General features: G+C 37.2%; 1 protein-coding gene across 1 annotated transcript; it reads left to right on the top strand.

Annotated features, from left to right (window-relative positions):
• Window positions 1-331: 331 nt before the first annotated feature.
• VCAM1 (vascular cell adhesion molecule 1) lies at window positions 332-19,992 on the top strand. The gene is made up of 9 exons (XM_032155243.2): window positions 332-505; window positions 1,054-1,329; window positions 3,950-4,270; window positions 5,565-5,831; window positions 10,039-10,314; window positions 12,142-12,462; window positions 13,362-13,628; window positions 15,450-15,716; window positions 19,066-19,992. Exons 1-9 carry the CDS (start codon window positions 442-444, stop codon window positions 19,224-19,226), a joined length of 2,220 nt encoding a protein of 739 aa, XP_032011134.1. The 5' UTR covers window positions 332-441; the 3' UTR covers window positions 19,227-19,992.
• Window positions 19,993-21,374: the final 1,382 nt, after the last annotated feature.

Raw genomic sequence — 21,374 nt, 5'->3', positions numbered from 1 at the left:
TTTTCTCTCCCCACCCACTTAACCCACATTGGATTCAGAAAGCTTCATTCTGCAATCAGCATTGTCCTTTATCTTTCCAGTAAAGATAGCCTTTTGGAGTCGAAGATGAGGAAAAGCCTGTATTTTATAGTCTTGGAAATGTCTTCTTTTGCCAGGACAGAGAGAGGAGCTTCGGCAGTGAGAGCAACGGAAGGGGTTAATAGTGAAACTTGGCTGGGTGTCCACTAAACTTTTTTCCCTGGCTCTGCCCTGGGTTTCCCCTTGAAGGGATTTCCCTCCGCCTCTGCAACAAGACCCTTTATAAAGCACAGACTTTCTATTTCACTCCGCGGCATCGGGCCTCACTGGCTTCAGGAGCTGAATACCCTCCCAGGCACATACAGGTGGGACACAAATAAGGGTTTTGGAACCACTATTTTCTCATCACAACAGCAACTTAAAATGCCTGGGAAGATGGCCGTGATCTTTGGAGCCTCAAATATACTTTGGATAATGTTTGCAGCTTGTAAGTTATTTTCCTTCATCTGTTTCAAATGTTAGCATTCAATTTTAGCCCTGGTTTTGGCTTCAGTCAGTTTTGCGACAGTAGTGAAGTAAAGACACTAGGATTTTAAACAGTAGGAAAAGTTAATTTAGCCTAACTTTTAATATGCAATTGAGTTTTGCTGTATACCGTTGTACTGTAATAGAGCTGAAAATTGATGTTTTTGGTAACTTTTTTTCCAAAGGCAATTGAGTAATTTGGATTCTGTCTCTAGTTGGTCCGTCTCCTTAGTTTCCTATACTTGACCATGAGGTCAAACTTAGCAAATAACAAAACAGCTTTGATAAATGGGCATCAAGGTTGGAACTGAGAATTCTCTTTAGTGAAGATGATTCCATAAACTTTTTTGGCAGTGACTTTGGTGCTTTTTGGCTACCTTGCAGTTAGTTTGAAGCAGCTTAGGAAAGAGATCAGTCTGATCATATTTTAGACATTATACAGAGAAGAAGGAGGAGAATACTAGACAAACTAGTGGTAAATTTGCTTCTGTCTTTTTTTTGCTTTTGCAGCTCAAGCTTTTAAAATCGAGACCACCCCAGAATCTAGATATCTTGCTCAGATTGGTGACTCCGTCTCATTGACTTGCAGCACCACCGGCTGTGAGTCCCCATTTTTCTCTTGGAGAACCCAGATAGATAGTCCACTGAATGGGAAGGTGACGAATGAGGGGACCACGTCTACGCTGACAATGAATCCTGTTAGTTTTGGGAACGAACACTCTTACCTGTGCACAGCAACTTGTGACTCTAGGAAATTGGAAAAAGGAATCCAAGTGGAGATCTACTGTGAGTGCTTTAGAAAATCTTTGTTTTTCTCTCAATTTTGCTTTAAAATCACTTTTTAAAAATGATGTTTTTAAAAAAAGTTTTAAAATGATATTTTTAAAAAAAGTTTTAAAATGGATATTCATGTACAGATTCTTGGCTAAAGAACACACAACATCAGGAAAGCTAGGGACAGCTAAGGCCAACATGAGAGAGAGCAGGAATCCAAATCTTGGCTTCTATTTCTACGTCTGCCACAAACGCAGTGACCATGGGGATAGAAAGAAAAGATCATACTGAAGTGAGTACTAAATATATTAAGAGAAAACAGACAAATATGACTGGCATTTCAGGCCTAAAAGTCATCCTAGGTAAAACAAAGGTACATTTTCATCTATCTAGCTGAGCCACACCAAACACAGAATTACAAAATGCATCAAATGCTATTCCCTTTGCCTTCACTAGAGGAATAAACATGGCATATTCTATACTTTGCCATCCTAGTCAATTGATACATGTGGGGAATACAGTTCAGAAACTTAAGAAATTAAGAGCTTGAGAAAGAAATGAAGCTGAAAAAATAAGTGAAGTCTTTAAAAAAAAAAAAAAAAGACTCAACTTCTCTGGGCTCTGTTTTCCTTAGCTGTAAAATCATTTCTAAGGTTCTTTTTGTTTTATTAAAAAATATTTCCATTTGATTACATCCTTATGTGTTTACTTGCTTATGTGTCTGATTGATTTATGAATTCCATCCTTCAGGGATTTTCTATTCATTTATTCTTGTGCAATTTGATGCTTAAAATTAGCTTAAACATTAAGTAGATCTATAATTAGTAATAGGTATTAGTATAAAAGTGTTCTCCTTAGACATAATTGTTAATATCTGCAAACGTTTCACTCATTTGACTTTGGTGTTGACACATTTAGGATTTTTTTGTTTTTTTTTGGGTGCCATGAAGCCTTGGTGCTTAACTGCTCAACCTCAAAGATATTTATATAATGAATTAGATTTGCCTCATGCAAGTGAGTGGATGTCCCTAGTTTACCAGCCTGCCAAAATGCATCCCACTCCATTCTCCATTCAGCAAACAAAGTTAGCAAGAGGAGTAAAAAACTAACCAGACATAAATCATTTGCCTTTTGTTACTGATGGCCTCTCTTTCTAAAAAACTGAACCCATTTATGGTCATGTCTTCATGAAGACCTCATTTGATTATAATTACTTTGGTTCCGTTCTATTGTACCGGAGCCCAACTTTTCCCAGTAACCTTAATTGATTCTGCAACAAGCTGCATGTGTTGCTCAAGCTTCCCAAGAAACTGTGCTTGGCTGGCTGCTTTCAATTATTCTGGTTGTACGTGCATAGTTTATGTCTGTGCAGCCTCCCGAGCTCCTTGAAAGCTTCCCTTATGTAAATACAGGGAAAAGTAGCAAGTTCTTATGTTACCTGACATCAAACTGTGTGGATTAGGGAACATTTCTTACAGAATATGAGGTACAGAAATTATTGCTGGAAAAATGAAAAATACCATGTTTCTTCACATAGCAAAGCATTTCCAGCTCCTTTGTCTTTTGCCCACTAGTACCAAATAGTTGAAGATTTAAGAAAGAGAAATGAAGACGCTTCTGGTTTTAATTATCTTGCCTGAGGTTTTTCTCCAAGAGTGTCTGTTTCTCATTATGTATAACAGTTCTGTCTCCTTTCCACATTTGATTGTAATAGTGGTTAGAGTTGAGACCTTTGTATTCTTTTTGCTACACAGAGTTTTGAATCCACCAATATGTTACTTCATGGTAATGCGTAATGAAAAAGGTAACTCTTGCAAAGGAGGCAATGGCCATGTGAAGTAGTGTATTTCCTTGTACTAGAAGCTTCAATGGAACACTCGTTGGGATAGTGAGTTAGGCATTTCAGGAGGCAAATATGTGTTCCCGAACATAAAGATTGCACAAATGTATCTTTCTGGTGGATGAATTCCTGTCAGAGGCACCATTTTCAGAAGCTAATTACTTGAAGTTGGTCTTTTCATTTCTTAGAATATCTTGACAATAACTATTCTTTGCAATGACATTCCAAGCCTTACGGTCATTATCTGTAAAATGGAAATATATCTGCCCTGACTATAATAAGAAAATGTGATGTAACATAATGTAAATCTGTAGTAGCAAAACAGAGTAATAGAAATCCTGAGTTTAAATCCCAGCTTTACCATTTACTAGGTGTGTGACCTTAGACAAGTTATGTAAATGTACTAAGTCCAAGTCTTCTTTTCTGTGAAATGTGATCTCTATCTCCCAGAGTTATTGTGAGGATAAAATGAAATCATTCATGTTAAATCTATAGCACAGTGACAGCCACATGTAAGGTTCAATATAAACATTTTTTTCTTTATTTTGCTGTAATAACATGCAACTCTTAATATATACAGGATCAGAATTGAATAATGTTGTAAAAAATGTTTGCTTCCAATTCTTGTGCCTTGAACTCACCCCAAATCATGAAAGGCTATTTAAATAATTCTGTTGTATTAAGACTGTATTAACAAAAACACTAGACTTGATTTGTATTGTGTTAAAGCAGTAAGAGACCTTATATCACGTGAGCAAAAAGCCCATCCATGTATTTGTTTGGCCTTTTCAGCTTTTCCTAAGGATCCAGAGATTCATTTCAGTGGCCCTCTGGAGGCTGGGAAGCCGATCACAGTCAAGTGTTCGGTTGCTGATGTATACCCATTTGACAGGCTGGAGATAGACTTACTGAAAGGAGATCATCTCATGAAGAGTCAGGAATTTCTGGAGGATGCAGACAGGAAGTCCCTGGAAACCAAGAGTTTGGAAGTAACCTTTACTCCTGTCATTGAGGATATTGGAAAAGTTCTTGTTTGCCGAGCTAAATTACACATTGATGAAATGGATTCTGTGCCCACAGAAAGGCAGGCTGTAAAAGAATTACAAGTCTACAGTAAGTACTTGTGTGATGTGTTCCAGTCTTTGTGAGAATCCAAACCTTGGTTGTGTATAGCAATACACTTAGCAGAAAAGTAAAAAAAAAGAAAACTTGTATATCGTTTGTATTCCATTTGTATTCATTCAGAACATAATGTTTGCCAATAGTATAATTCAGTGAAAAGAACACTGGATTTGGACTGAGAAGGCTTGAGCTTAATTTCTGGCTCTATTAACTGTGTGAGTTTGGGTTACTTAATTTCTCTATTTCCCAGTGTATAAAAAGGGAATCGTAATATCACCTGATTGGGTAGTGGGAAATAGGCTCAAATGATAAAACATTTTAATATTGTTTTGTAAACTCTTATAGTATGCCTTGAAATATTAGTTGCACAGGTATAGAAACTTGACAAGGTGATCACTTATTCTCTGTGTGTGTGTATGTGTGTGTGTGTGTGTATGCATATGCACATACATACATATGTGCATTGGACAGGGGAAAAATGCTGGGATTTGATTGCCTCCAATCTCCCTGATACTGCCAGGGGATTTGTGGGAGTCCTGTAGTCCCAGCGTTGTGTAAGAGTGGGCTCACTGTGCTCTGTTCTAGACTAAAATGCTATGTTCTGCACTGGGCACCACATTTAAAAGGAGTATTGCCAACTACGGCATGTTTAGCTGAAAGAGAATGAGCTGGGAAGGATTTTAACAATATTTTGAGAAGAATAGTCAAGATAGAGGATTTTTTTCCAAAGAGAATACAAAACCTGGAAAAGAGAGCTCTAATTAAGCGTTTGAAAGACAGTTATATGAAAGAGTGATTTACCTTATTCTGTAACAGCACAGGGCTGAACTATGGTCAATATGTTTACAACAGTATAGAGAGAAGATTTCAGCTCAATAGGGAGAAATGTGCTAATATGTAGAGCTGTCCAAAAATCAAATTGACTCTTTTGGAAAGCAGTGGGTTGATTCTCTCAGTAAATGTTGAAGCTGACTTGAATGGGCACTTGGCAAGAATGCTTAAATGGGACTCCTACCCTTAAGTGGGAGGTTAAGCCACATGGTTCTTCTTAATTTCTGAGTATCTATAACCATCTGAAAAATATGAAACGTCAACTAAACTTGATCAGTTTAGTCAGAAACTGGATAGACTATTTTGAATGATTCAGCAGTTCTTTATACTAATTTGGCAGAGTAATTTCGTCAAATTGGTGGAAGCACATAAATACTGTCTAAGAGAAATACATTACCTCTGTTGCACTGGGATGATGCTTAGCAATTGCTAATATTATTTTTTGCCTTTTCAGTATCACCCAAGAATACAGTTATTTCTGTGAATCCATCCACAAAGCTGCAAGAAGGTGGCTCTGTGACCATGACCTGTTCCAGTGAGGGTCTACCACCTCCAGAGATTTTCTGGAGTAAGAAATTAGATAATGGGAATCTACAGCACCTTTCTGGGAATGCAACTCTCACCTTAATTGCCATGAGGATGGAAGATTCTGGAATTTATGTGTGTGAAGGAGTTAATTTGATTGGGAAAAACAGAAAAGAGGTGGAATTAATTGTTCAAGGTGAGTAGAATGTGAAAAAGGAATGATAAAGGTGCTGTCAGTGGGATTTGAGCAATAGTCACACAGCTTCAATGATGAAATTGCTTCCCTTAGTTTCACTGATGACCTATCTGATTGTCATATCCTTTAGCACAAATATATTTATCTTACTAGTACTTCTTGGAAGTCTTCCCTCCCAGAGTTTCCATGGCTCTGCTTTTCTGATTCTTTTTCATCTCATATCACTTTTTCTCTGCTTCATTCCCTCACTTTCTCTCTTCTTCCTGCCCATCGGATATTGGTATTTTCAAGTTTACACCCTTGGGTCCTCTTCTGTTCTCACGCTAGACTCCCAAGAATTGGACTACAATATGTTGATTACTCCCAAATTCATGTTCCAATTCCATGCTGTTAAATCCTGTCAGTTCTACCTCAAAATGCTCCCTGGAATATGACCTCTTCTTCACCCCACTTGCCATTGCCTTAGTTTATCATCTCTCACTTGGGCTCCTGCAAGATATTCTTACATAACAGCATTCGCTAAACACCATATATGTTTCTGGCACTTTCCATATGCCATCCTCAAGAAATAACTAAAAAGTAAGTATTTTGTATTCATTTTACAGATGAGAGAGTGGAATCTCCCAGAGATTAATAATGACACCACCTATTGATTGTACACCTAATATTTCCCAGGAATTCTATATTCTGCTTTATATATTTTATCTCATTAATCTTTACCACAACACTATTAAAATCCCAGGCTCAGCATAGTTCATACTTTTCCTGGGGCTAAATAGCTCTTTAGCTGCATTCACTATGGTTTTAATACAGGTTCATTTTAATGAAAACTCCTTTGCCTTTTTAATTTTATAGCTAATTGTCTTTATTATTTCTTTTTAAAAATATTTTTAATGGATAAATCATGATTGTATACATTTATAGATTACAATGTGATGTTTGGTATAGGTATACAATGTAGAATTATTAAGTCAAGTCAACATATCCATTGCCTCACTTGCTCTTTTGTGGTGATGCACTTGAAATTCACTTTCTTAGCTATTTTTAAATATACAATATATTATCATTAACTATAGTCATCATGATGTACAATAGATCTCAACAACTTACTCTCCTGTCTAACTGAAACTTTGTACCCATTGACCAACATCTCCTCATTCCCTTCCACTCCTCGCCCCAGCCTCTGGTAACCACCATTCTACTCTCTACTTCTATGACTTTAGAAGTAGATCCCACATATAAGTGAGATCAGGAGGTACTGGCCTCTCTGTGCCTGGCTTGTTTCACTTAGCATAATGTCCTCTGGGTTCATCCCTTTTGTTGCAAATGACAGAATTTCCTCTTTTGTTTTTTAAGGCTGAATAATATTTCACATATTTTATGGCTAATTATCTTTAAATAGTCTCCCTGCTAACATTCTGTCCCTAATATAATTAATCTTTTGCACTGCTGCCAAGGTTTATTACCTTAAACAAAAAGGTGCTCATTTTCTATAACTTCCATCGCATTTCTTAAAACTGTCACACAGAACTCTTTACGATCTGGTCAGAAGCTACCTTTGCAGCTTTGTTGATGACTCAGCGCCTCTGCTTATGCTGTTCCTTCTGCCTGAAATGGCCTTTTTCCTTCCTTCATCTGGCAAAATCTTAGCCATTCTCCAATACGAAGCTCATGTCAGCCTCCCCAGGTCCAGACTGTGTCAGACCAAACTACATATTCTTTCCTTCGTGTACGCTCAACACTCCTTATAGTCATGTATGCAGTTCTGTTCAGTTCAACACATATTAAGAGCCCTCGTCCAAGAATCCAAGAATTGTACTTGGTACTGGGGGTACAGATATGAAAAAAAGATATGACAACTGCCCTAGGGGAGCATACAAACTAGGAAGGAAGGACAGGCATATAAATAGGTAACTCAAATATTCCTTAGTAAGAGCCAAAATAGTATATCTTTCTAAATGTGTCTTTTCACTAAACTGTAAATTCCTGCTCTAGGCACGATGGCTCAAGCCTATAATCCCAGCACTTTGGGAGGCTTAGGTGGAAGGATTGCTTCAGGCCAGGAGTACAAGACCAGCCTGGGCAACATAGTGAGACCTCCTGTTTCTATTTAATTTTTTAAAAATCTGTAAACTCCTTAAAATCAGGAATTCTGTGTGTGTGTGAATGTTTGGATTCTTAGCACAGTACCTAACACATAATAAATGTTCAGTAAATGTTTGCTGAATTAATGAATAGATTATAAACATGGGCAGCATAGTCTTATGTTTGTTTGTTTTAGGAAATCAGATATTGCTATGTTGCCCAGGCTGAAGTCAAACTCCTAGGCTCAAGTGATCCTCCCACCCCAGCTGCCTGAGTAGCTGGGATTATAGGCACGTGCCACTATACCCAGCTCAACACAAATTTTTAAAATGTGAAAACATGGTATTTAAACTTGGATGATTAAAATAAGAATCAAACTCACCATGAGTAGATTATCTCAGTTGGATGTTAGGTTAGCATTCTCAAGTGACCAGGAAAGATGTTATACTAATACAAGTGTGTAAAGCTAATCATTCACCCTGGAATAATGCCACTCCATAATAAACTTTATCCTATTTCAATGTACAAAGGACATGTATTTTGGGGCTGGAGAGAGTTGTTTTGCACTTTGCATCACATGGGATACGACTGGCCTAAAGTACTGAAAGTACTTTCAGAGAAACTTTCAGCTACTTAAAAGAGTTACTCCTCCAATGGTTCCAAGTTCACATGGCAATACATGTGGCCACTGTAAAGAATGACTTGAGAAGTGTTCACAGAGAGGCAGTGGATCTGTTTTTAAAAGTTCCTCATTCTCACACTAGCATGTAAGAAATTCAGAAGCTCTGGTCGTTTTTGTGAATGAGCTCTCTTTCAAAATCTAATAGCATATCAGTTTATTGAGGTAATTTGAGGAGAATTTTCTTCAGAAAATACTAAGATGTCACGATTAGACAAACGTATTGAGAAAAATAACTTATGGCACAGATGAGAACTATGCAAAATATAATGCTTGGATTATTTATATATTGAGATTTCTTTCTTTTACCTCAAGCCTGTAATTTACAAGTAAGATTTCAGTGATTCTTATGGGGGGGTCTCATCTGTTGCTTTAAGAGTTGCCCAAACACTGCCAGTTTCTTCAGGGAAACAGAGCCAAGATGTGGTGTTCCCTTTCTCCCTAAATAGCAGTCATTCAAAAGAAGCCCATGCACCCAGCAGGGATAGCGCTGATGGCCAAAGAGCATTCCTGGATATTTGAGTCTTAGGAGTTTGCCCTCACATCTCAGCTTTCAGACCCTGAATTAATTGTAAAATATTTTTATATTGCATCAGGCAAATTTTGGAGGTGACTTATGTATCATTTTAATGCTTAGATTTTGACTTTGATTTCAGGATGATGCTATGTGACTTTCGATGGTATAACTGTATTATTGGAACGGAAGCTCTAAATGCTTGTCCACTGTGGGTATTATATCTAATTAGAAGACATTTTTTGTAGCTTTTTCCAGTACCTCTTTTAGATCATTTTATCTCCATATGAGGATGACTTGATTTAGTTGTTGTAGCAACTGAAAAGCTGGGATCTTGAATCAGACCCACCTGGCATCAAGTCCTAATTTTGCTACTTGCAAACTGGGCAAAGTTATTTAGCATTTCTGAGCCTAAATTTCCTCAAGAAGAAAAAGGAGGGGGAAAAGGAGGAAGAGAAAGAGTAGAAGCAGAAAGAGAAGGCAAAGAAGAAAGAATAGTACTAGTGTACAAAATTGTTGTGAGGATTAAATGAGAAAAAAAAAATATATATATATATAGTAATTTAGATAGTGCTTGACACACAAGAACCACTTAAAAATTATTTGAGTGATTGTTCACTCTTACAGTGATTTATTTGATAAACTACATTTGAGCAGAGACTATTATTGCTCTGAAGAGATAGCAACCTTTCTTGACAAATTTTTATCTATTCATTTGTTAAATGAGTGAATCAACAAACTATCATGGTTTCATTCTTAAAAGATGTGCTCTCATTTCTGATGGTCCCAAGATGGAAAAGAGTAATTTCTTCTTGGCATAGATATTAGCTGAAAGGAGATCAGGAAAAATAAAGATCATATGTCAGAATGTGATGAAAGAAGAAAAAAATCTTATGTTGTTTTCATCTTGTTTTCCACCTCTGTCCCAGAGAAACCATTTACTGTTGAGATCTCCCCTGGACCCCGGATTGCTGCTCAGATTGGAGACTCCGTCATGTTGACATGTAGTGTCATGGGCTGTGAGTCCCCATCTTTCTCCTGGAGAACCCAGATAGACAGCCCTCTGGGCGGCAAGGTGAGGAGTGAGGGGACCAATTCCACGCTGACCCTGAGCCCTGTGAGTTTTGAGAACGAACACTCTTATCTGTGCACAGTGACTTGTGGACATAAGAAACTGGAAAAGGGAATCCAGGTGGAGCTCTACTGTAAGTGGTTTTCAGAATTGTTTACTGTTTTTTTTTTTTTTTTTTTTTTCAGTTATATTGGAAGAAAAAGAATGCAAGTCTGTTAAGTGCAATGAGATCCTTATGTTTAGAAAAGGAATTTAGCATTGTGAATTTTGTTCCTAAATCTGAATCAGAATGGTTTGATGCAACATAATTAGCCTAAATCTTAAGTACATATTACATATGTACACAGCACCCACAATCCTTGGTTTATGCCTTGTCAATACTCTCTCATCATGCACTTGAACACACTCCATGCTGGAGGTGAGTGCATTGGGGTCAGTGTCCATTCAGAGGACCGGGTTGGAGGTGACTACTGTTCAGCTACTCCAGTTGGGAATGAGTAGTTTTAAACTGTTTAAGGCACTGTTTTAAAGGCACATTTGAAGAGCTGTCTGCAGGATGGGAAAAAAATAAGGGAATAGGAAGCAGAAGGAAGCCAAAATTAAAGATAAGAAGTTAGATTGGAGATGGGGATGGTCAGTGGCAGTGGCTCAGGTGAAGAGCAGAATCAGGAAGCAGCGCTAGATCTTAATGTTGATTTATGCCACCTACATACACTACACTTTCTCTCACTCTTCTTTTGTCTTAATAAACATTCTTTGCAACCTCAAATCTCTATGAACTTGACATTGCTGGAGTTCCTCAGTCCATAATGAATGAAGAACAAAATATGCAAAGTGACCGTAAAGTTATTTTTTTTTTGAGGGGGTCACTCTGCCTTGTTTTATTCAGTAGAACTCAAGAGAACATATGATAGAGATTTTCTACCAGAAACCCTGCCCAAACTTGTGTTACCCTTCAGGATTTTGTTCAGAATGAGTTAGAGTATGCCTGTAAAGGGATTTGGATCTCTCCAAAGAAAGATAAATTTTATTTGCATTATCATGTTACCCAGAGTCCATGATCTGCTGAGATAGGCACATTCCCAGCAGAAATGAGAACCAGCAGTGGAGTCTTATTGCAACATAGAAATATTTGAGCATGTATCACTTTAACAACATTTTGGTTAAGGAAAAAAAATGTTTAAGCATTATTCTTGCCCTTAAAGCTATTTTAGTCTCATTTTATTGATTTGTACTGTATTATAAAGAATACAGTTAAGGCAGTTCTTTTCTTGATTACAAGTATTATCTGAGAAATATTTAAAACTTGCTGCCTAAATTTGGTCATTAAAATTTAAACTAAGTTGAGAACTTCTTGTTTGTCTTATTTGATACTCAGAGACTGCACAGCTCTGTAAAACCAAAGCTGGGCTCTGAGGTCAGAGAAATACAGATTCTCAGACCGTCTCAGTGACTTACTAGTTATAATGTGTGAGGAAAGTCTCTTAGCCTCTATATGTTTCAGTATTCCTGGCTGTAAAATAAGTAATACCCATTTTATGTAGCTGCTTTGAAGACTGAGATAATGAATATTAGGGGACTAGTTTACAGTAAGTATTCAACATAACATGGCAAATTTTAAAACATGTGAAATATATACTTACTAAATAAGATGGTGGAAGCTGATGGTGGAAAAGATCAAGCCATGGCACACAGAAAGATTGCATATTAAGAAGAAAAAATTAAGTGAAAATTTATTACTCAATGACTGGATATACTAAGTAGTTTTTGTTTCTAACATTATTCATATATAATACCATAAATATGTCATTTATAAATACTGTCATTACTTATATATTGACACTCATTCTATCCCAGGTGACTTAAAGCTATCATTTTTAGGCCTTTACATTTAATAAAGCTTAGTTCAATTTTTCCTTGAATATGAAGAATAAAAATCCTTTTTGCTTGCGATTTGCAGCATTCCCTAGAGATCCAGAAATTGAGATGAGTGGTGACCTCATTGGTGGGAGCCCCATCACTGTAAGCTGCAAGGTTCCTAGCGTGTACCCCCTTGACCGGTTGGAGATTGAATTACTTAAGGGGGAGACTATTCTGAAGAATATAGAGTTTTTGGAGGATACGGATATGAAATCTCTAGAGAACAAAAGTTTGGAAATGACCTTCATCCCTACCATTGAAGATACTGGAAAAGCTCTTGTTTGTCAGGCTAAGTTACATATTGATGACATGGAATTCGAACCCAAACAAAGGCAGAGTACACAAACACTTTATGTCAATGGTAAGTACATATGTGAAGTACCTACAGTTTAATACCTGTCTCTTTATTGTGTTTGCCAGGCAATAGTTAACATAAGGTTAATTGTTAAAACCTCTGTGGAGAAAAAACATTACTGAAAAGAAATTTCAAAATAATGATGATTGTAACAAATCACCCTCCCTAAACTTAAAATAGTAACTATTTACTGGCTTATGATGCTTTGAGTAGGCAATTTCGGAAGGGGCCAGCTAGGCAGTTATTCTGTTCAATATGGTATTAGCTGAGCTCACTCGTGCATTTTCAGTAAGGTTAGCAGGGCTGGCTGGTCTCAGATGAGTTCACCCACATGTCTGGAGCCATATCTGGGATGACTTGGCCTCTCTTTCTTTATGTGGTGTCATCCTGAGGAAGAGTAGCCTAGATTTACTCACCAGAGCTCAGTGTTTCAACAAGGTGTAAATGAAAGCAGCCTCTTCAAGGCCTAGGTTTGGAAGTCCTACAGTGTTACTTCTTCTTCCACATTCTATTGGTCAAAGTGAGTCATGAAGCCAGCCTAGAGATTCAAGGGGTGGAAAAATAGACCACATCTTTTCACAGAAGGAGATTCAAATAATTCATAGTCATGTTGACTCTACTATAAATGGCAGTACACACTATCATTGACCCTTGTCATTCTTTGGTTGCAAGGAAGTATATACTGAACTTACTTCCATTAGAAAACACCATGATGTGTCCATGTTCTACTCTGTCATTTGGTATCAGCTAAAGTAAATGAGGACCAAAACCTCTTGTGGTAAATTATCAAGGTTTATAAACTGTTTGAGTCTGCTGAATCCATAGCCCAGTTTTGCAACATTATTAAAACTCTTTGGAACTCAGGGCATAACAGGTCAAGCTAACAAGCGTCTCTGCCTTTTCAGTTGCCCCCAGAGATACAACCATCTTGGTCAGCCCTTCCTCCATCCTGGGGGAAGGCAGTTCTGTGAATATGACATGCTTGAGCCATGGCTTTCCTGCTCCGAAAATCCTGTGGAGCAGGCAGCTCCCTAATGGTGAGCTACAGCCTTTTTCTGAGAATGCAACTCTCACCTTAATTTCTACAAAAATGGAAGATTCTGGGGTTTATTTATGTGAAGGAATTAACCAGGCTGGAAGAAGCAGAAAGGAAGTGGAATTAATTATCCAAGGTGAGCAGAGCGTGAGTAATGTTATCCTTGCTAGTAATGTTTTTGGTTATGTTACTGATTATGAGTAAAGTCTTCTTTGAAAACAAAATTTTTACTACAAAAGTGTGTTGAGGGTTTCGAAGAGTTTATGATGTTTCCAATGTATGGAGAAATCTCCCGAAATTGTCCTTTCTCATGAATTGTTACAAGTTTCTTATCCTGAGACTCTTTTAAACTCCAGTGAAGTGCAAGCCTTCAGGACCTGTGTCAGAAGTTCCAGTTACACTTATGAGGCAATGGTTATGGTATTGAAATAAGAATAGGATGAGGAATACCTGCATTTGGAATTATGTAGGATTAAAGCCACCATATCTGGCTGAATTGAACTCTGAGTGGCAATCTCACAAGATGGCCAGTAGTATTTGCTTAGAAGCCTAAGCTGGCACTTAAGTCTTTTGCAAATTCTGAGATTATGAGTAGCTGTGACTCTGTCCTCTGGTTCATCAGCCTGAGAGCATGGAACCACTAAAGTAGATTAAGTCAACAGATCTAGGCCCCTTCTCTTTAGGATGGAGACCCAAGATTGAGAACAAGACAATTCCTAGTTCGCAGGTTGAAGCCATACGGAGTTATGAGCAAAATCATCAAGTGATCAGTGAGGATTTCCTCTATCCCGTCCCTTTTGGGTAGCAGGGTTCTTTTCTTTGCCAGGGCTGTCATTTCCTCTCTTACCCCTTGGCATTATTCCCACTAAGATATTAGTGACTTTCTTGTTATCTCAACTCAATAAGATTTGTATTTTAGAAGAAGAATATTGGAAAGGCAATACACATCCTTAAAAAACAGACAAACAAACAAACAAAAAAACCTTTTGGATGGTTGTCATGACCTTGGATGGGGAAAGAATTTCAAATCAACTTACAAAATAGAAGACCTTAATAGGGATTAAAAATTGGTGATATGGTACCTGCCTCCAGCGGTTGTTGCATTAATAGAGATGTTGTATGTCAAGTACTTAGCTCAGTGCTTGGAACTTAATAAATGGCAGTAGTATTGTTAAGGATAGTGAAAAAGCCACATCTGTACAGCTTAACTTCTTGATTGAAGGATCCAACTCAAAACTCAGAAACCTGTAAAGGCCTTTGTACTTCAAGGAAATTTTTGCAAAACGGTATTACAAAAAATTAAGTTTCTATTTCACATCTGAATTCTATAGCTCTTTATTAAACACTGTATTTGTCAATTTTCACACTGCTATAAAGATACTACTTGAGATTGGTAATTTATAAAAGAGGTTTAACACAGTTCCACATGGCTGGGAAGACCTGACAAAATGTGCAATCATGGCAAAGGAGAAAGGGAAGCAAGGCACACCTTAACATGGCGGCAGGCAAGAGAGAGTGAGGAAGTGCCACACTTTAAAACCAAAAGTTCTCGTAAAAACTCATTCACTGTCATGAGAACAGCATGGGGGAAACAGCCCCCATGATCCAGTCACCTCTCACCAGGTTCCTCTCTCAAAACCTGAGGATTACAATTCAAGTTGAGACCTGGATGGGGACACAGAGCCAAACCATATCAAACACCTATTCTTTGTGCTAGGCTGGGTAAATAATTTTATAAAGGAACATGAAAGAAGCATAAGCCATGTACTCTCTTAGTTAAAACATGATCATTTCCAACAATCCAGCAATGCTTGACTTCTTTACTTGCCCTTCTTAACATTTAATGCAAACACTAAGCACAAATAGCTCCATGGAAGCTGTTGTTGATGCCGCTAAATTAATATGGAATGGTTTATATTTCACTCAATCAGAGATGCCTTTTAAATTCTCTTTACAGTTACTCCAAAAGACATAAAACTTACAGCTTTTCCTTCTGAGAGTGTCAAAGAAGGAGACACTGTCATCATCTCTTGTACATGTGGAAATGTTCCAGAAACATGGATAATCCTGAAGAAAAAAGCAGAGACAGGAGACACAGTACTAAAATCTATAGATGGCGCCTATACCATCCAAAAGGCCCAGTTGAAAGATGCAGGAGTATATGAATGTGAATCTAAAAACAAAATTGGCTCACAATTAAGAAGTTTAACACTAGATGTTCAAGGTGAGTTTGTTTTGAGTTTTTGTTTTTGTTTTCTTGGTAATAGTTCAGAGGTTCCAAGGATTACTAAGAGTTTGCAATATTTGACGAATGAGTTGGCAAAATGGAGCTGTGGTTTATTTCTTAATGGTTCTTAGAAAAATCAAGCACAGCTGCTTTATCCTATAAAGTTTAGCCAGGAAGTTGACATTAATCATTCGTGAGTGAGGAATTCCTGCTTGCTTTTTTCAGTTTACAATTTATCATTTGTCTCTGAGGTCTTGCAGTTGCTAAATGTTTAACCATATTTTCAAACCTTCTCCCTGGAGGTTATAGGGAAACTAAAGAAGTAGGATTGGCACATTGAAAAAGAAGGCTTCTATCCAGACCCTCTTCCTTTCTACCAGAAGGAAACACTATTTTCTGAACATGGAGTAACTGCAATATTCTGGATTGACTGTTTTCAGGAGAATAATTGGGAATAGTAAACTTGATCCTGAAAAACATAAAAAAATCTCTAGACTATCGAAAAGCCTCATTAAAATTCCAGCCCACTTGCCATCCTACTCTATTCTGGTGGACGGAGAAGGAGAGGAGCAGTGTCCTCATTGGAGAAACTTCAGGGGCCCCTTAATCTCCTAAGCCCTCTTGTGAATGCACAGTAGGTAGGATCTGCTGATCTTATTGGTGTAAGCAAAATACATCAGCCTCGGCTGATCAGTATCACACCCCTTGCACACCAATTAGCTGCTATTGTGTAATGGAGGCCACACTTGGCAGTGGAGTGCAAACAGGACTGCAAATAAATGCCAGGTCTTAAGAGGTCTGGCACTTGGCTATTGGAATGAGCAATCACTTGTCAATGCAAAGAAAATTTGAATCCACATCAGAAACAGGTAAAATGTTTGTTCGTCTACCCAAATTTCTCAAAATGGCACGCCTTACCGTATGTGTGTTTTCCATCTTCACAGTACCTCCTCAAAACATGACAATAGCTATATAGCTATACATCCATCTAGAAATGTTAAAGAAGGGGGAAACATCACGATTATATATAAAACTTGTAGTCATCCACCTGCAGTAGTTATCCTGAAAAGAGTTGATCTAGCCAATGAAGTTATTATGTGTTCAAAGAAGGGAACATTTACTTTGTATCATGTCACTCAAAATGATTCAGGGGTATATGTAATCAGTGCTTCCAATGAGGTTGGGGATGATTCTGGACAGATTGCAATCTCAGTTATGAGTAGGTTGAATTTATTCATCCCTATTTTCTTTAGTCCTTAATGCCTCTGGGCCACCTTTAATTAAGCCTAGCCCTGGGAAATTGGTCCCCTAACATTTCTGTAATTCTTTTGTTAATTAATTGTGATCTTTTAAAGACACATCAAATCTGCTTCTCTACTTTTGAACTCTGTCTCACACACATTGCTTTATTTTCTAATTGCTTTATCAAGTTAGCCACTTACACAGTTGCTACTTTTTACTCATTATTTAAATGAACAATCAAAGAATATTAAGCACTCAGCTAGAAACTCATGCTCCCAAACTGAATATAGTTTAAACTAGCTAAATTTTAATGAAGACCAAAAAATTGACATTTTTCTGGGTATTTTGAACTAGATTCCTTTTGCATTTGGCTGGACTTTTTATTTGTTTCATTTTGTCTTAGCTTGAATGTATTCCATTAATAGAAATCATCATGATTTTTTAAAAGATATTCAGTGTTTATCCAACAAATAGAAACTTGTATTTGAAGGTTGCCCTGGCAACTACCTTGGCAGCAAATTTGTATTTTTCTGCCGATGCCTGCGGGGAAGACTGAAAGGCAAAAGATAATATATGTTACACTGAAAAGAAAGAAAGAAAAGAAATAGAAATAGTATTTCTGTTTCTCAGCATGTCATCAATATTGATGCCTATCCATAATCATGTTGATGGTCAACCCATTCAAATATTACCCTTATACTTTGACTAGCTCAGCTCTAGCAAGGGAAAGTCAAAAAGTGAGGCAATTATCATTATGCTTAGGGTGAACTGTTTTTCTTCAATAATTTGAAAAAATGACTTCACATCATCTGATGCTCGTGATTCTTTTTACTTGGTTGACCTCCAGTGATTAGAAAGCTCTGGAAAGAATGTAGTAATCACCAAAGTCAGATCTCTAGTTTCTGCCAGGACTGAGACAATGTATATGTCACTTTGTGAAACTTAATACTTGTGTAGTGACATGATGCTGTGCAAAGTATAAACAGAAGTGAGTCTTCAGTAAATGACACACTATCTTCTTCAGGCATTCTTATAAAGTTAAGATGTTAAACAGTCTAGCAGCTGTCAGATGATTTTTTAGCAGATTAGAAAGAACGCTAATTTTAAAGTTTTTGAATGCTGTTACCTACTGTACTCCATTTACAATTAAATGGCAAAAGCAAAATGTAGAGAGAAAAAAGTGTTATTAGTGTTTAAAAAATATTTTTTTGGTGCCAACTAGGCCAAGCAGTGAGTCAGGTGCTGGCTGTTCAGTGATGGACTAAAAAGAAAATAGATATACATGTCTTGATGTAGTTTATAGCTCAGGGGAGGAAACTAAACTTAATAAGTAATTATGTGGATAAATGTTTAATTAAAAGCTGTGATAAGGGTTTTGAAGGGAAAACGAGTGGGTTTTGAGAATATGTTGAGGTTCTTAATTTAGAATGAGGGAGATACAGATCAGAGAATGCCTCTAAGAAACATTTAAGCTGTAACATAATACTGTCCAAGGAACTCCAGTTTATCAAAAGATGATATAAATGCTGAAGAGGAAAAGCATATTAATATGCCCTATTTCTGACATAAAAAACATAGAAACTTTTATATATCTCTGAAAAAGCCATTGGCAAAATTCTTTTTTTCTCTTACGATCTTATTTGTGGCATTTAGCTATAATGGTCACACTCTGCATATTATAAGGATTTTCTTAGAGAACTGATTAATCATTTCAATTCATGGTCATCAGAGTCCCAGTTCTTTAGCAGATATTTTTATTTCCCAAAGCAAGTGCCTCTCTCCAATTCCTGTTCTTGTTCAAAGAGCCCTAAAAACTTGTATCCTCCCTTCCATTTTACAACTGAACCTGAATCTATTTGAATCCAAGTTTGTGGAAGCCAACAACTATCGTCTTTAGATCCATCATGACCATAGCAACCACCAACTGATTATTTGGATAATTCGGAGAAATATGCATCTTGGGTCCTGATGGTCCTTATCACTGCTTTAATTCCCTTCTCTTTGGAGAACTAGTTGTACTGTTATAAAAAAGCATGTAACTGTTGTTATTAAATGCTATCTTTTTGTACTAGACATTAATTGTATCCATTTTGTTATTTTCCAGGAAGAGAAAACAACAAAGACTATTTTTCTCCTGAGCTTCTCGGGCTCTATTTTGCATCCTCCTTAATAATACCTGCCATTGGAATGATAATTTACTTTGCAAGAAAAGCCAACATGAAGGGGTCATATAGTCTTGTAGAAGCACAGAAATCAAAAGTGTAGCTAATGCTTGATATGTTCAACTGGAGACACTATTTATCTGTGCAAATCCTTGATACTGCTCATCATTCCATGAGAAAAACAATGAGCTGAGAGGCAGACTTCCCTGAATGTATTGAACTTGGAAAGAAATGCCCATCTATGTCCCTTGCTGTGAGCAAGAAGTCAAAGGAAAACTTGCTGCCTGAAATACAGTAACTGCCATCAAGATGAGAGAACTGGAGGAGTTCCTTGATCTGTATATACAATAACATAATTTGTACATATGTAAAATAAAATTATGCCATAGCAAGATTGCTTAAAATAGCAACACTCTATATTTAGATTGTTAAAATAACTGGTGTTGCTTGGACTGACTATTATAATTTAATGCATGTTAGGAAAATTTCACATTAATATGGACTGATAGCTGACCTTTGTCACCTTTCTTCTATTTTATTCCCTTTAACAAAATTTCATTCCTATAAAGTTTATTGACAATAATTTCAGGTTTTGTAAAGATGCCGGGTTTTATATTTTTATAGACAAATAATAAACAAAGAGAGCACTGGGTTGACTTTCAGGTACTAAATATCTCAACCTATGGTATAATGGTTGACTGGGTTTCTCTGTATAGTACTGGCATGGTACGGAGATGTTTCACGAAGTTTGTTCATCAGACTCCTGTGCAACTTTCCCAATGTGGCCTAAAAATGCAACTTCTTTTTATTTTCTTTTGTAAATGTTTAGGTTTTTTTGTATAGTAAAGTGATAATTTCTGGAATTAGAACGGTTGTATGTTTATTTATTATAAACTGCCTCCTTTAGTGATTGACATTGTAGCTCTTTCTGAAATGCCAAGTTACAAGAGTAAAATATTCAAACTATGGAAATAATACAGATACTCAAAATGTGACCCTCAGACTACTATTATTAAAATTACTGTAGGAACTTGATAAAAATTTAGATTTCTTGGTGCCAGACTAAGATATTGAATAGAAATGTTTGGTTTTTGGTCCTTGGAATCTGCAATTTTTTAATTTAGAAAAATATACACAAAAAGATTTAATGCAGATGAACATGCACTTGTTAATGGGCAACAAAGGAACACCTGTGTACAGAACATTAAAAGCAAGAGATAGTATAGCTATTCTTCAGAGCCTTTTATATACCATATAGTGATGGCAACACTCTTCCCTCACTGAGCAGTAACCCATAAATGTCATGAATCATACATTGATCATTTCCATGCTTCCTCTGGAGGTTTTTTTTTTGTTTGTTTTTTGTTTTTTTTTTTTTTTGAGATGGAGTCTCGCTCTGTCGCCCAGGCTGGAGTGCAGTGGCGCCATCTCGCATCTCGGCTCACAGCAAGCTCCGCCTCCCGGGTTCACACCATTCTCCCGCCTCAGTCTCCCGAGTAGCTGGGACTACAGGCGCCCGGCACCACGCCCGCTAATTTTTTTGTATTTTTAGTAGAGACGGGGTTTCACTGTGTTAGCCAGGATGGTCTCGATCTCCTGACCTCGTGATCCACTGGCCTCGGCCTCCCAAAGTGCTGGGATTACAGGCGTGAGCCACCACGCCTGGCCCCATTGGAGGTTTTATACCTGCCTGTGTATCCTTAAGTAGTACATTACTTAGTTTTGCTAGATTTTGCATTTTATATAAATACAATCCAATTATACATTTGCCTTGTAACTATTCTTTCACTCAAAGTTATGTTTTTCATGATATGTTTGTGTTGTGTAGTTATAGGTCATTCATTTTTCTCCACTTGGAATGGATTTTTTTTAAGTTTTAAGTTAAGGGGTACAAGTTTAAGTTTGTTACATGGGTAAACTTGTGTCATGGGGGTCTGCTGTACAGATTATTTTATTACCCAAGTATTAACCCTAGTACCCATCAGCTGATTTTCTTGATCCTCTCCCTCTTCCCACCCTCCTCCCTCCAAAAGGCTCCAGTGTGTGTGTTCCCCTGTATGTGTCCATGTGTTCTCATCATTTAGCTTCCACTTATGAGTGAGAACTTGTGGCATTTGGTTTTCTGTGTTAGTTTGCTAAGGATAATGACCTCCAGCTTCATCCATGTCTCTGCAAAGAACATGATCTCGTTCTTTTTTATGGCTGTATAGTTGGAATGGATTTTTTATACAATGCAGGGTGGGCATGAAAC

The sequence above is a fragment of the Hylobates moloch genome, unplaced genomic scaffold (genome assembly GCF_009828535.3).
Source record: "Hylobates moloch isolate HMO894 unplaced genomic scaffold, HMol_V3 SCAFFOLD_5, whole genome shotgun sequence".
NCBI lineage: Eukaryota > Metazoa > Chordata > Mammalia > Primates > Hylobatidae > Hylobates > Hylobates moloch.
The sequence above is the reverse complement of the archived record's forward strand: the minus strand, read 5'-3'. Positions and strand labels throughout refer to the sequence as shown.